General features: G+C 41.5%; 1 protein-coding gene across 1 annotated transcript in view; it reads left to right on the top strand.

Moving 5' to 3' along the window:
• The window catches only part of DNAI3 (dynein axonemal intermediate chain 3), a 76,732-nt gene that overhangs the window by 558 nt on the left and 60,929 nt on the right, over positions 1-15,245 (top strand). The window contains exons 2-3 of the mRNA XM_036444807.2: positions 8,000-8,089; positions 8,470-8,508. Of these exons, the coding sequence (XP_036300700.1) occupies positions 8,014-8,089; positions 8,470-8,508 (115 nt within the window). The 5' untranslated portion in view covers positions 8,000-8,013. The remainder of the gene's footprint in view (positions 1-7,999; positions 8,090-8,469; positions 8,509-15,245) is intronic.

Here is a 15,245-nt window from a genome sequence, read left to right as displayed (position 1 = left end):
GTTAAAGATGACTTCTGGACTGTTAAGAATGGGATGGAGCAGATAAGGAGTGCAGAAAATGAAAGTGGGGGGGGGGACTTTAACTCTTTGAAAGTAAGGACTTTGTCTTTCTCACTTAGTGACCTCCAGTACCTGATTGTTGCTCAGAAAGTTCTCTCCTTCTGCCCAGTGTATGCTGGATGCTGCTTGAATTCACAGCCATTTCCACGCACCTATGAGTTTGGGGCCTTCTGCATTTGTGAAAGCCTGGCATAGTTAACTCACTATGGTGTGATTAGAAAGTGTCAAGGAGAACAAAACCGTTTAGGCCTGCGTGAGAAAGCTGGAGAGACATCAGTGAGAAGGTCCTGCTGGAGTTGAGCCTTGCAGGATGAGGGATGAGTGAGATTGAAGCAAGCGGAGACATGTGTGCATGGTATGGAGCAGGAGTGGCTGGAGGGCAGGGGGTTCCCCAGAGAAGGAGGTAGGAAGACTGTTTGGAGATGCTGGGACTGTTTAGATATTGGACAGTAACCCTGTGAGGCTGGAGTAGAACTCAAAGAGTGGATATGATGGGGCAGACTGTGAAGGGTGTTAAAGGTGGCGCTTACACAATTGGAATCTAGTCTGCAGACCTGTGCACGACTGCCTCATGGTGATTTTTAGATCGCAGACTCACCCACACCTGCAGAATCACAGTGGCTCCAGGAAGTTTGCATTTCAGATGAGCTCCATTTCTCCCCTAGTGTAGGAGAATGCCGCTGTGGACTATAGGGATCCACATTAGATGCTCCAGTATAAAAGGAAGTGACTGGTTAAGATCTGCGTTTCACAAGGAGACAAGGAGGGCTTTGAAGACCTGTCCGATGGGTGACTCTGCTGGTTGGAACAGAGTCAGGGAGGCTAGTTAAATGTCCATGATCTGATTGGAGGGTGGGGTATGGATAGAGAAAATCACATGTTTATTTTTACTAACGGCTAATTGAAATGTATGCATTTAGTAACAAACCACAGTAGTATTAGAAGGCCTGACTTTGCCACTAAGAGAAATTGCACTTCTTTTCTTATTACATTATGGATGTTATAAATATACTAGAGGCCGATGCATGAAGATTTGTGCAAAAATGGGCCTTCCAGCGCAACCTTTCTGCCTTCCCACACTGCCCAGAGGCCCAGAGTGGCTGGGGTGGTGCCTGCTTATGCAAATTAACCCTCCATCTTTGTTGGGTTGATTTACATACTCACTCTTGATTGGCTGGTGAGTGTTGCAAAGGTGGGGTCAATTTGCATCTTACTCTTTTATTAGTGTAGATGGTTTATGTTCATCACATCCTCAAAATTAAGGTGGTAGTTAGAATCACTGCTAGGTCTTGTTTTGCATTAATAAAGAAGCACATAAATTATTATATCATAATTTTCAAAATATTTTGATAACTGTATTTCAAAAAAATCTCCCTTGCAATCGTATGTTTTCATTGGATTTATGGAGCTTCATCAGGCTGCCAAAGGGTTCATGGCACAAAACAGGAGCTTCTGGTACAGGAGGGCATGTTAAAGGCCTGACCACATGAAGGCTATGGGAAGGAGAGCTTCAAATTCAGGAGACATTTCAAAGGGTGAAGTGATGGAACAGCATCCACTTAAATGAATAGTCTGTCTTGGAAAGAGGTGGAGGTAGGTTGGAAGGGGAGAAACAAGCATAACAGACTAATTGGAAACTTGTCAGAAGACCACTGAAGAGCCCAGGAGAGCCTTAAAGCTTAACCAGGTCTTGGTGGAGACTGACCATGCAGCAGCAGATCTTGGAGACACATCACCAGACTTCCACGATGTTAGTCTTAGCTCATATTCTAAACTTTTGTTTACAAGAAGAAAAAGATGGGAGGCAAGCATGATGAGCTTACAAATACTTTGGGAAGAGAGAGGAAGAAGACAAGGTCAGACAGAGAATGGTATGTGAGGACTTAACTTATAATTGCTGGTGTTGAAGATGGAGAAAGAGAGCCCACAAGCCAAGAGATGCTGGTGGCCTCTAAAAACTAGAGACAACAAGGAAACAGATGCTCTCTTGGGGCCTCGAAAAAGAATGGACCCCCACTGATACCTTGATTTTAGCCTAGTGAGGTGGTGGAGTCAGACTTCTAAACTATAGAACTATAAGATAATAAATGTGTGTTATTTTAAACACTAAGTTGGTGGTAGTTTGTTACAGCAGCAAGAGAAAACTAACCTGGTATGCATACAGATTATTATTACACAGACCATGAGCCAAAAGCCTCTTGTTCAGATTGGAAATTCATAAGCTAAGAATGGCAGAAGGAAAGGAGTGAAAGAAGAAATTACTAATTCAGGCTTTTTTTTTTTTTTATGTACAACTGTGCCATTTATAGAGCTCACATCCTCCCAGAGTTTATAATCTAGTTCACAGTCCAACTTCACATACCTCAAATTGAATTCCTGATCTTCCGTTTCAAATCTTCTCTTTCCATGGGTTTCCCATCTCAACAAATAGCAACCCCATGCTTTCAATTTCTTAGGTAAAACTCATTAAAGACACGATCCCTTTCTTTCTCTCAGACTCTACATCCGAGTCATCAGCAAATCCTATTGACTCTACTTATAAAATACTGGTGGCCCAGGGCACAGATTTGTGCATATTGAAAGGAAATTAACTAGAAGAAATATTTTAATATAGCTATTCACCCTTTATAATAGAAGTGTCAGAGATGAAAGAAAATTGGTAAAAATGTATGTGAAAATAATATAAATTGATTAATAAGTAAACAATAACAACAAACACGATATAAAAACAAAAACATGATATAAAAACAACATTGTTGAAAACAATGACTGATAAATTGACTAAACTTATTCTAATATCTCCCTGTATACCACATTAAGAGTAAAAACACTTTCAGAGTGCTTGGCTAATTTCCCTTGTGATAAAGTTTTTACAACTTTAACAGCATACTCTCTTCGAACTCAAGAGAAAGCAACATATAACTGACCATGTCTGAAAACGGGTTCAGGTAGGAATATTCCTACTCTGTCTAGAGTTTGTTCTTGTGATTTATTAATAGTCATTGCAAATGCTGGCATCATGGGAAACTGTCTTCCAATACATTTAAATGGGAGGCCAGTGTCAGACAGGGACAAATATCACACATATATGAGTCAATGTTTATTTTTAAATTGCCAGTGCACCTCATATGTGCCAGCCAGTTGGATGGTCAGACGGATGAATGGTTGGTCACTTAGCCTTTTATATATACCCAGAGCCCAATCACTTTGTCCATTCCATTGCATCTCCCTGATCTAAGCTGCCATCTTCTCTCCATTGGATGATTGAATACATCTTTTTCATATATATATATATATATATATATATATATATATATATATATATATATTTTTTTTTTTTTTTTTTTTTTTTTCTGGGAGAAAGGGAGAGAAGGAGAGAGAGAGAAACATCAATGATGAAAGAGAATCATTGAGCGGCTGCCCCCTGAACACTCCACCTGGGGATCAAGCACGATAGGTCAATGCCCAGCCACTGAGCCATGTGCACCAGGCTGAATGTTTCTCAATCGGACTCTGCTTCAGCCCTTTCCTCACTGCAGTCTTTGTAGCACAGCAGTCACAGCTTTTGCTCAATTCTTAAAATATGAGTCCAATCAAATAATATAACTTCTCAGCTCAAAATCATCCAACAGCTCTTCACTTCATTCAGTGTAAAAACCCCCATTCTTATACATGGCCTAGACCCCTTGTGGCATCCTATTTAATAAAAGGCTAATATGCAAATTGACTGAACAGCAGAACAACCGGTTGCTATGACACACTCTGACCACCAAGGGGCAGACACTCAACACAGGAGCTGCCCCCCGGTGGTCAGTGTACTCCCATATGACTGGTGAGAGCAGCAGTGGTGGCAGGAGCTTCTCCTGCCTCCGTGGCAATGCTAAGGATGTCTGACTGCTGGCTTAGGCCCACTCCCCATGGGACATCCCCCAAGGGCTCCCACACTGTGAGAGTGCGCAGGCTGGGCTGAAAGAACTCCCCCCCACACACACACCTAGGGCACAAATTTTGTGCACTGGGCCTCTAGTGTTGTATAATTGTACCCAACTATTACCTCCTTTCTCTGTAAGAGGATCATATATTCCCATGCATTGCCATGAAAGCATATATTCCTTCCCCATTATCAGGATTGGCTGTGTGACTGGCTTGAGCCAGTGGAATGTGAACAGAAAGGACAGTGTGCCAGTGCCAAGGAAAAGATTTAGAAGTTGTGTGGTTCTATAAACTCTCTTGCTTTTTCTTTTGCCATGAAAGTAGCATGTATCAAATAGGGACTGCTCCTTCAGCCTGAGTCCCAGAATAAGACTTGAAGCAGCACCCCACTCTCAGTCACAAGACAGAACATGAGAAGAAATAAATGTTTGTTGTTGCATGTTACTGAGACTTAGGGGACATTTGTTACTGCAGCAAAGCTGACTGATATATATATCCCCACCTCTCTCTGACCAACTTCATCGCCTAGACTGCCCCTCACTCACTCTGCTCCAGCCTTTGTGACCTTCTTGCAGTTTCCTTAAATGTGCCGAGCATACTCCTTCCCCCAAAACCTTTACACTTACTGTTCCTTCTGCCTGGAAACACCCTTCTTTCCCCTGTTGTCTACATTTTTTGTTTCCTCCTTTTCTTAGGTCTTTGCTCCAATGTCTATTAATGAGGCCTAGCCTGATTGTTTAATATAAAATTGCAACATCTGCACTCCTACAACCATTTTCTTCTTCCTACTTGATTTTTCTCTTTAATAGTTATCACCATGTGAAGTATTAATTATTTTGCTCTTTTATTTGCTTGCTGCCTGTTTCCCCCCCTAGAATGTGAGCTCTGTCAGGGCAATGGTTTGCCTCTTTCATTCACTACTGTATCCCTAACACCTGCATCTGGTATATCACAGTTGCTCAATAAATATTTCTAGAATGAACAGTGGTGGTAGTGGTGGTGGTGATAGTGTGTTTATGCAAGTGTGTGTGTGTTGGAAGGGGGGGGGGCAAGGATGGGTCCAGGTGGTACTCTATTTTAAGTCAAATACAGCTGGAATAGAATATGGAGAGGAGTATATTTACAGAGAATATTTTGAAAAAAGGACTAGGTCCAAGATTTGAAATTATGCTAAGGCTGGAAAGTGGGATGGACAATTGACAAGCTGAAGAATTGGGTCAGAGCCACCCATTGCAGAATATTTAAAAAGTTGAAATTCCTGAAATATTAATGTTTATTGCATGTAACATTATTATACTTAAAATCATTTTTCCTTAAATATTAATGTTTATTGCATGTAAAAAAATAATATAAAATACAAAAAAGTAGAAATTTCTAAATTGTCAGAAATAAAATGCTAATTAAAACATTAAATTATAACTTTCTAGGTAAAGACAATTATTTTATACTAGAGGCCCAATGCAAGAAAGATTCATGCAAGAATGGACCTTCCTTCCCCTGGCTGCTGGCACCGCCTTTGCTCCAACCCCAGAGCCGTCTTTCCACCTTCCCACTATACCTAGAGGCCTGGAGTGGCTGAAACGGTGTGGAACGCCTGCATTGTTGCCATGCGATGATGCAAGCATCCCATTCCACCGCCCAGCTGCTCAGTGCCTAAGTATGCAAATTAACCTGACATCTTTGTCGGGTTAATTTGCATACTCACTCCTGATTGGCTGGTGGGCTTTGTAATGTACGGTCGATTTGCATTTTGCTCTTTTATTAGTGTAGATAGCTTGATTTGTAATGAAACACAATAGTTACCTCTAAAATAGTTTGTACAAAGGTTAAGAGTACAGAACTTGGAGTCAGACCAAGGGAATCACACTCTGGCTCCATGGCTTATGGCTTATATGTCCCTTCAGGCAAGTTACCTGACCTCTGTTTTCACATCATAAAATGGAGATGAAGATAATAGCATTAGTAAAATGACTACCTAGGCCCTGGTGGGGTAGCTCAGTCAGTGGTTAGACATGCCAAGGTTTTGGGTTTGATACCCAGTCAGGGTATATACAAGAAGCAACAAATGAATGCATAAATAAATAAAACAACAAATTTCTCTCTCTCTCTCTCTCTCTCTCTCTCTCTCTCTCTCTCTCTCTCTCTCTCTCTCTCTCTCCCCTCCCCCCCGTTCCTTTTCTAAAATCAATCAATAAATAAAATAAAATGCCTACCTAAAAGATTGGTTAAAATAAAAATAAATAGTACATGTAAATTACTTCAAATCATGCCTGGCACATATCACTCACCAAACATGAGCTGTCACTATTATCATTTGAAAAAAATATGTGTGAAAAATTTGAAGGAAAAAATGTGCCTGCCCAAATACTTAGACACATACCCACACTTTAGTCAAGATTTAGTGATCAAGGTATTGGGCATAAAATAAAACTCTTGGTGTTTTGACTATGGGCGATTGCTGGGGTAGAGACAAGGTACCCGTATGTCAGTCTTAGTGATATGTGGATTGTTTGAGCTAAAGGTAACTAGAACCCTGCAGACTCCAGAGAAACTCCTGTTCCCTGCCCTATCTAGTAGAATTTAAATTAGGAGCCTGGCCCACCATAAGAATTAATACCAGAAATGGCATTTTACCTTACCTATCTGTATGGCAGGGCACACTAATAATTACCGAAATGACCCTTTGAAGGCCCGAGATGCATTACCTCCTCCCTGGCTCACCAGTCATACCTCCGTTTCCCTTTCTGTCTCTGAGCCTCGGTGCATGTGGAATCCCTGACTCTTTCATACCAGGATGCAGGGTTTCCATCCATATATATGTGTTAAATCTGGGTTATTTTCTCTGGTTAATCTGACTCAAATCTACTCGATTATTAGATCCACTCAGGGCAGAAGAACATTTCCTCCTCCCCCACACTAGGAAATAATATTCAACCTGTGCTGGTTTATTAAAATGAGACAAACAGTGTACAGTGTAAGAAGACTGAGTTGATGATGATGCAACTTTATTTCATTATATCTTCACAACCACCTTGTGCGTTAGGTCTTATTATCGCCATTCAACTGATGAATCAGTCAACAATTTGCCCAGGGTCAGTCAGCTGATAAAAGATAGAGGCTGTTTTTAAGCCCCTCTGGTTAGACTCCTGAAATCACATTCCTAACCACTGAACAAGATGGGGCAAAGGTGAGCACTGAGGAGATGAGAAGTGTTCGATGCCATAGCAAGGCCCTTGGCCAAAACTGTGTCCTGTCAAAATTGATGAGCCATCCCCCAGAAACTTTTGGAGGCCTTTCCTGACAGTACAAATAAGGACACAGTGGTTACATGCACGCATGCTCCAATTTTATGTTAATTGACAATTATGTGCATATGTGCACATTGTGGGCCTGTGTCTGCCCAAGGACTTTAAATCTGTCTGTGTAGCTGGGGCACCTGCCAGGGAGCTGGCACGGGCAGCACAGAGCAGCTCCCTGGGTGCAGAACCACAGCCAGAGGCGGGGCAGCAGTGTCCTCTCTGGTGCTTCCATGGCAGGGCCTGAGGCTGAAACCTGGAGGAGTTGGCAGGTCACAGCCCTGCGTTTCAGCTGAATGGCTCCACCGAATGGCAAGGTCTAGACTTAGATTGTTATTGCAATAAACCTCTGCTCCCGGAACTCTGTAAAGATACATGTTGCCCTAGCTGCTTTGGCTCAGTGGATAAGAGTGTGGACTGAAGGGTCCTGGGTCCGATTCTGATCAAGTGCACATGACCAGCTTATGGGCTTGATCTCCAGTAGGGGGCGTGCAAGAGGCAGCCAATCAATGATTCTCTCATCATTGATGTTTCTCTCTCTCTCTCCCTCTCTCTTCCTCTCTGAATTCAATAAAAATATATTTAAAAAAATAAAAAGATACATGTTGAGTTAGCCAAAGGCTCAACTTAGAAAACATACTCATGTTTGCTAATGTTTGCTATTTTGAACCTGTGAGCCAGGCATCTAATGGCATTCTCTCTTTGTGCAGCCTGAGTCAGAGCCATGGCTCCAAAACCTCGACAAGGAAAGAGTCCGAGAGGCAAAAAGAAAAAAGGAAAACGTGATAAGGACACAGCTGGTAGGATTGTCTTTTCACTAATGGGATTTTTATGAGTTCAGTCTTTGTACAGTTAGCAGCCAAAGTGATCATGGTTTTATGTATCAAGTAAACTTAAATATTTTGGCTGTCTTAAAGCAAAACACAAGTGGAATTCAAAACATGGGCATTTATTTTTATTTTGTATGTATTTCATTACTGCTCTATACCATAGGACACATGTCATGAAGAGAAAGACAAATTATTCAGATTCTGTTTATTTATTTATAAAATAGTTTAAGACTTCATCATATATTTGCATTTATATTTTGTGTTCTGAGACCTGGTTAAAAATATTTAATAAACTAAAATATATATTTGATTCAAAAATGTAAATTTGACATTACTTTATTAAATTTCAGGTAGTGAAGAATTAGAGCCTGTAAATATGGAGAGCTTGGGTAAGTGGAAACAATTTAGAAACCGTCCCCAGGCACAATATTTTAATATGCAATAAGCAAGTGAAAATCATACAAATTGGAGCAACTGATCAACATGTACATGGACTAAAATTACATCAGGTCATTGAAAATATAAAATGAAAAATGTTAAATAAAATGAAAAGTACGAGTGGAAGAGAGAATTTTAAACTAAGAAATAGACTCAGGCCAACCCATCCCTTCAAACTTCAAATTGAATGATGATTGAGAAACCTTTGGTAATTATAAAGTGTGGTAAGTGTGCAAGTTATTACTTTTATTACAATGATATTTTTAAAACCCTGGCTCATAAACAATATTTATCTGTACTTCCCAGTAAGATTCCACTGGACTGATTGGTAAGCAAAGAAGCTAGAACTTAGACAGCCAAACTAATGTTCCTACTTTCAGAGGCTAAGTAACTAGCAAGCCTTTGTTTTTGTTGTTGCTGAAACTTTCTCTCAGAGTTGACTTACACTTCATGTTTGGAAACAGAGGAAACAGCAAGAGTGGAAAGAGAAAGATCTAAGCCTGTAGACTGTTGTGAAGATTTTGGCTGTTAATCATTCGGGATAAGCAACTGTTGGCAGTATTTAAGCAGAGCAGAGTGGCATGACCTGCCTTACGTCTCCATGGGTTAACCTGGCTACTCTGTTGAGAACTGCAGGGGTGAGGACAGACGCAACAATCCAGGAAGGAGGAGGTGGTGGCTTGGGCCAGGGTGGCAGAAGAGGTGGAGATGGTAGGAGGACGTCAGCTAACAGTAAATGGCATTGGAGCAGACTATGCTGCCCAACAAGTATGTATGGAATTAATGAATGTGTCACCCTTAAATGCCAAAGCCATTTTTGACCCTTTTCTCTTTCCACACCCCTACCTACTCCCCTTTAAATCATTCCAACTCCTGTTAATTTCACCTCTAAAATATGTCTCAAACTTGTTCATCTCACATATCTCCACATCTACTACCTTAGTCCAAGCCTCCACATTCCTCACTTAGATGAATGCCTTAGCTCCTACCTGGTTTCACTGTTTCCACTCAGCCTCCTTCAATCCCTGGTGCACCCGGCAACCTGCCATGTCTATTTCTTGCTGAAACTCTCCCAAGGCTATTCTTTGTCCTTATTGTGACCCTGGCTCTGCTTTCCTCTCTGATCTTTTCTCTTCATCCTCTGGCCCATCCACGGTTCACCAGTCTTGCCTAGCGGGGAATCTACCACATTTGTTCCTGCCTAAGGACCTTTGCTCTGCTCCTTGTGCCTGGAAAGCTCTTTCCCCAAATCTCTATGCAATTATCTCCTTGTCATGCAGATCTAGACTCCAGTTCCATTTCTGGAAGAGGCATTTCCTGAAGGCCTCTTTTTCATCTAGTACCCTTGCCTTCATAGCACTTACCATAATTCTGAAGTTGAAGTACAGTTGATTCTGACATTTTATGGATGTTCTATACAGTTGCTGTGAACACTGAAGTAGCAAATACTGAGCCATTGCTATTAGGGGAAATACAGGGTTAGATTCCTATGAAGCCTCTGGTGATCACATTTCCATTAACCAATCAATATACATAATCTTTTTATGTGTATTTCCTTTTAAAGACACTTTATTTAACATATATTGTTAATATATATCCATTCACATATATTCATTTATATATTGATCCTATCGAATAAAAGAGTAATATGCAAATTTACCATACCTCTGCTACACCCACCAGCCAAGCCTACCAGCCAATTAGGAGTGGGTATGCAAATTAACCCAACCCAGATGGATATGGCCACAGAGCAAGCAGGAGGCTTGGGTTTCCCCAGCAATGGAGGAAGCCAAGCTTTCCACCTGCCCTGGTGGGCCCAGGCCTCCACTCAAGGCTACAAAGTTTCAATTATAAAAAATAAATAAATCCCAACAAAAGTAGTGGTAGACACGAAGCTAGAGAGAGCAGGAGGCTTAAGTTGCCCTGGGCAATAAAAGAAGCCTAGCTTTCTGCCTGCCCTGGCCTGCCTTGGCCTCCACTCAAGGCTACAAAGTTCCAACTATAGAAGATAAATAAATCCCAACAAAAATGGCTGCAGCCACAGAGCAAGCAGGGGGTTTGGCTCTGCTCAAGGCTACAAAGTTTCAATTATAGAAGATAAATAAATCCCAGATACTAGGGTCTCCACTTGGGGACATGGCTGGCCTGCAAACAATCACAGGCCCCTCACCCAGGCTGCCCCATGCCCCAGGGTCACCTAAGACCATCGGAAAGCACAGATATTTACATTAAGATTCATAACAGTAGCAAAATTACAGTTATGAAGTAGCAACAAAAGTAATTTTATGGTTGGGGGTCACCACAACATAAAGAGTCGTGGCATTAGGAAAGTTGAGAACCACTGCTCTAGACTGTATATCTGGGCACTAGCATCATGCTTTTCGTCTAATAGGTGCTCAATAACTATTTCTTGACTAAATAATTGGTTAAAAATAAAACAAACAAACAAACACCTCCATGAACCTGAGAAGGGATACAGTAGAGATGTTTCAGCTGGAAGGGAAAGGACTGAAAGAGAGAAGTGAATTTGTTTGTTTGTTTATTGGAGAATAAAACCAGCAAACAAACCTCAGAATCTACAATAATAAAAGTGTGCTATGCTAATTAGACCGGTCGTCCTTCCAGACAAAGCCACAGAACCATGGGGAAAGTGGTAGTGAGACTTGAAAGTAGATTTTTCACTTAGCGTCCTACTCTACTAGAACCTCCCTCCTCTACTCCAGGACTCCTTTCAGGGTAACATCAGGATCCCTTTGACATCCTGGCTATGGGATCCTGACATTATTAACATCACTTGGGCCTCATGGCTATCATGCTCCAGGGGGCAAGGACTTCCTTTCTTAACAAGGGACCAAGGGACCCGCAGACCAGCTAGCCAACTGTCTTCTGAGGAGCTAAGTTAGGCAATGTCTAGAGTTTCTAGAGAATAGTAGCCCTTTAGCTCTTTAATATAATAAGCACTAGAGGCCTGGGGGAGGGGGGGTGCATAAACTCGTGCACAGGTGGGGGTCCCTTAGGGTGCCCTGTGGGGATCAGGCCCCATCTCATGCCCCCAGCATTGCCGCCCCACAGCCCTGCTTGGTAGCCCACCTTGCCCTGGTGCTGTCCCCTCACCTGCTCCACCATCCTGCCTACAGGGAAATCAATCAGGGCTGGGCCCCCCACATGGCTCTCAGTGCCTGGAAGCTGGGTGATAGCCCTGCCCCCCGCTGCTGCTGGTAGCTGTCTGCAGGGTGATCAATAGGGTGATCAGGCTGCCACTTACACCCGTGTTGGCCTGGCACTGCCCACTCACCTGCTCCACCATCCCACAACAGTCCCTCTCTCATCAGGGCTGGCACCACCTCTCCTGCCACCCACTGCCAGTGTCATGTTGCCAATGCCTGCCATATTCCATGCAACCCCGAGATAGTCAGCACATATTATAACAAACTGTCGAACTCCCAGTCGAAGGACAGCCCGAGGGGACAATTTGCATATTAGGCTTTTATTATATAGGATTATTATAGCCATGACAAGATGGAGGTGCTGTGACTCCCAAAAGTTAAATAATTTACCCAAATTATAATTACAAATCATACTTTAATACAGGTTAGGGTATCAGTGGTGTATTAGTTCCATGTTGTTGCCATAACAAATTACCACAAATTTATTACCTTACAGTTTGGGAAATAATAGTCTGAAATTACTTTTGCTGGGATAAAGACTAGGTGTGAGCAGGGCTGATTCCTTCCAGAGGCTCTGAAAGGAAAATATTTCCTTCCCTTTTTTAGCTAATGACACTGTATTCATTGACTCTTGGCCCCGCTTCCTCTGTCTTCAAAGCCTACAGCATAGCATCTTCTAAACGTTCTCTCTCTTTGACCTCTGCCTCCCTGTCATGTCTCCTTCCTTGACATTGACCCTTGTGATTATATCAGGCCCATCTCAGGGCCCAATGACCTGCCCATCTCAAGGACATTAGTACAATCAATCCATTCACTGGTGTCAGAAATTAGGCCATGAACATCTTTTGTGGAACATTATTCTGTTCATCACAAATAATTAAAAATAGCACAGGTTTTGAAATTAGAGAGACCTGGTTCAAATCATACTTCTGCCACTTATGACTATATGGCCACAAATAACTTTTCCTTTTGGAATCTCTACTTCATCCCAAGAATGAGGTAATGACACCCACCTTCTGAGGCTCTGCAGAAGTTAGATCAGGTAGTACCCACACATCTTCTTACATAGGCTGTTGCTGGGACCTACACAGCAGGGTTCAGGATCTGAAGGAGGGGTCAACACACAAATGAAAATACTATACAAGAAATATGAATTTAGAAGGCATTGGGGGCCAGATGGAGCCTCTTTCTTTTTTCTTTTTTTAATATATATATATATATATATATATATATATATATATATATATATATGTAATTGATTTTTTTTTTTTTTTTTACAGAGAGGAAGAGAGAGGGATAGAGAGTTAGAAACATCAATGAGAATCATTGATCAGCTGTCTCTTGCACACCCCTACTGGGTACATGCCCTTGACCAGAATTGAACCTGGGCCCTTTCAGTCTGTAGGCTGACACTCTATCCACTGAGTCAAACCAGTTTTGGCAGAGCCTCTTTCCTGAAGAGACACACTGACTTCTCTCCTGGTCAGCTTTTTATTTACTTGAATACACATTTTCCCTTTAGCAAGGCATACAGACAGATCAAAGGTAAAGTTTGATAAACAGTTAAGGATTATCAGGTTAGAAAATTGCCTTGAGCCATTGAGCCCACAGCAGGGCAGTATTATGCTGATTTTCTCCCCTGCTGAATAGCAAAGTCCATTGATCTTCGATGTTTTCTTTTTTGAATTATGCTAACTGCTGTTGGCTTTAGCCTCCAGCAGGCTGTCCCAAAGTTCACATTAACTGTTGTTACTAAGAGATACCATATATTGGGCCTATAACTTGGTAAGGTATATAAATGTCTAATCACTATGTTGTACACCTGAAGCTAATATATTATTATATGCTAACTCTAACTGAAAAATAAATTTTTTAAAAAGATGCCATAAAAATAGTGAATTCAATCAATAAATAATAATGGAGGGTCCAAAAATAGAACCATATATGTAGTCAGTTTATTTTCAACAAAAATGCAAAGGTAAGTCAATGGAGAAGGGTGGTCTTTTCAACAAACAATGCTGGATCAATTGTATATCTGTATACAGAAAGGTGAACTTCAGTCTATACCCCATACCATACCCAAAAATTAATTCAAAATGGATCATAAACCTAAATATAAAACTAAATATTATAAAACCTCTAGACAACGACAAAAGAGAAAATCTTGTAAACTTGAATTAGGCAAAGATTTCCTAGAAACTATACCCAATGTGAATAACAATGTGGGTAAATAATAGCCACTGATTATTTCATGAATGGGTGCGTATATTAAGCAAATGGTACCCTTTAAATACACACAGTTTATTAGTTGTCAATTAAATCTCGAAAATAACTGTTTAAAAAAAAAAAAAAGTAAACAGCAAAAAAATGTTTAAAAAGAAGATACAGATGAAATGCATGAGAGTTCTTTAATTCTGTTTTAACATGCAGGACATGGTTTACACTTCATAGGCCTCCTCTTCCTTGTTGACACAGTAAGAATTCCAGGAGTGAGTTGTATAGAGTGTGGGTCTGTTTTTGGCTCCTGCTCCATTGGTTTTCTAGGTAAATAACTGCCTTTCACCGCATCCTGTGGAACATCACCCTGTCGTCTCTCTGGCTGTGGTGAAGGCGCAGGCCCTTCTCCTGGGCTCTGCTGGGTTCACACATTGGAGAGAAAAGTATAGGAATGTAGTTAGAGTGCAGGGACCTTGGTTTGAATCCCAGATGCCCTATTTCCAACTCCTAGATCCAGACCTTGGATACAGTATTTGAAATTTGTAGGACTCCTTCTCAACTTAAAAAAAAAAAAAAAAAAAAAAAAAAAAAAAAAAAAAGATTATTGTAAAGATTCACTTAATGATACATGTGAAGTGCTTAGAGCAGCACCTTGCTCTACTTTCATGCAGTAGGTGCTCTACAGAAGTTACTGTCATTAACCTGGCTATTAAGCACCCACATTGTTGTTCACTCACCACCCTAGCCTGGCACCCTATCCAGCTGGTCTTGCTCCAGACTTTGTAAGCTTCAGGAATCCTTCTGGGCCTTTTCCTCTGCTCCAACAACTTTCTCACCCTCCTGGAGCAACCAGCATCCCACTCTGCTGGAGGCGTAACTGAGCAGAGAGCCCATGTCATTGCTAATCACCATCGCCTAATTGTTATATGCCTGTGGTGCTGTCTTCAGGTTCGGCCTCATTGCCTACATAGCAGTTTCCTTTTATTGAATTTTGCCAGAGACCCTTGGGGGAGGGCAGAAGCATCAGGCCTTGCTCTGTTAAGTGTGGTCATTGTTCAGGTAAGGCTTGAAAGGAGTGGACTGTGGGGATTTTGCATGAAGTTATGAATGACTGCCAATTGCAACTAGAAGCAAGTCTACTCCTTTGACTAACTTCCAGTTAGAGGAAAGTTAGATTCTATGTTAAAGTTGCCTTGGTATCCCTAACCGTTTTTGGCTCAGTGGATGGAGTGTCAGCCTGCAGACTCATGGGTCCCAGGTTTAATTCCCTTCAAGGGCATGCACCTTGGTTGCAGGCACATCCC

The sequence above is a fragment of the Pipistrellus kuhlii genome, unplaced genomic scaffold, assembly GCF_014108245.1.
Source record: "Pipistrellus kuhlii isolate mPipKuh1 unplaced genomic scaffold, mPipKuh1.p scaffold_m20_p_2, whole genome shotgun sequence".
NCBI classification, from domain to species: Eukaryota; Metazoa; Chordata; class Mammalia; order Chiroptera; family Vespertilionidae; genus Pipistrellus; species Pipistrellus kuhlii.
This window is presented reverse-complemented; position numbering and strand designations above follow the sequence as displayed.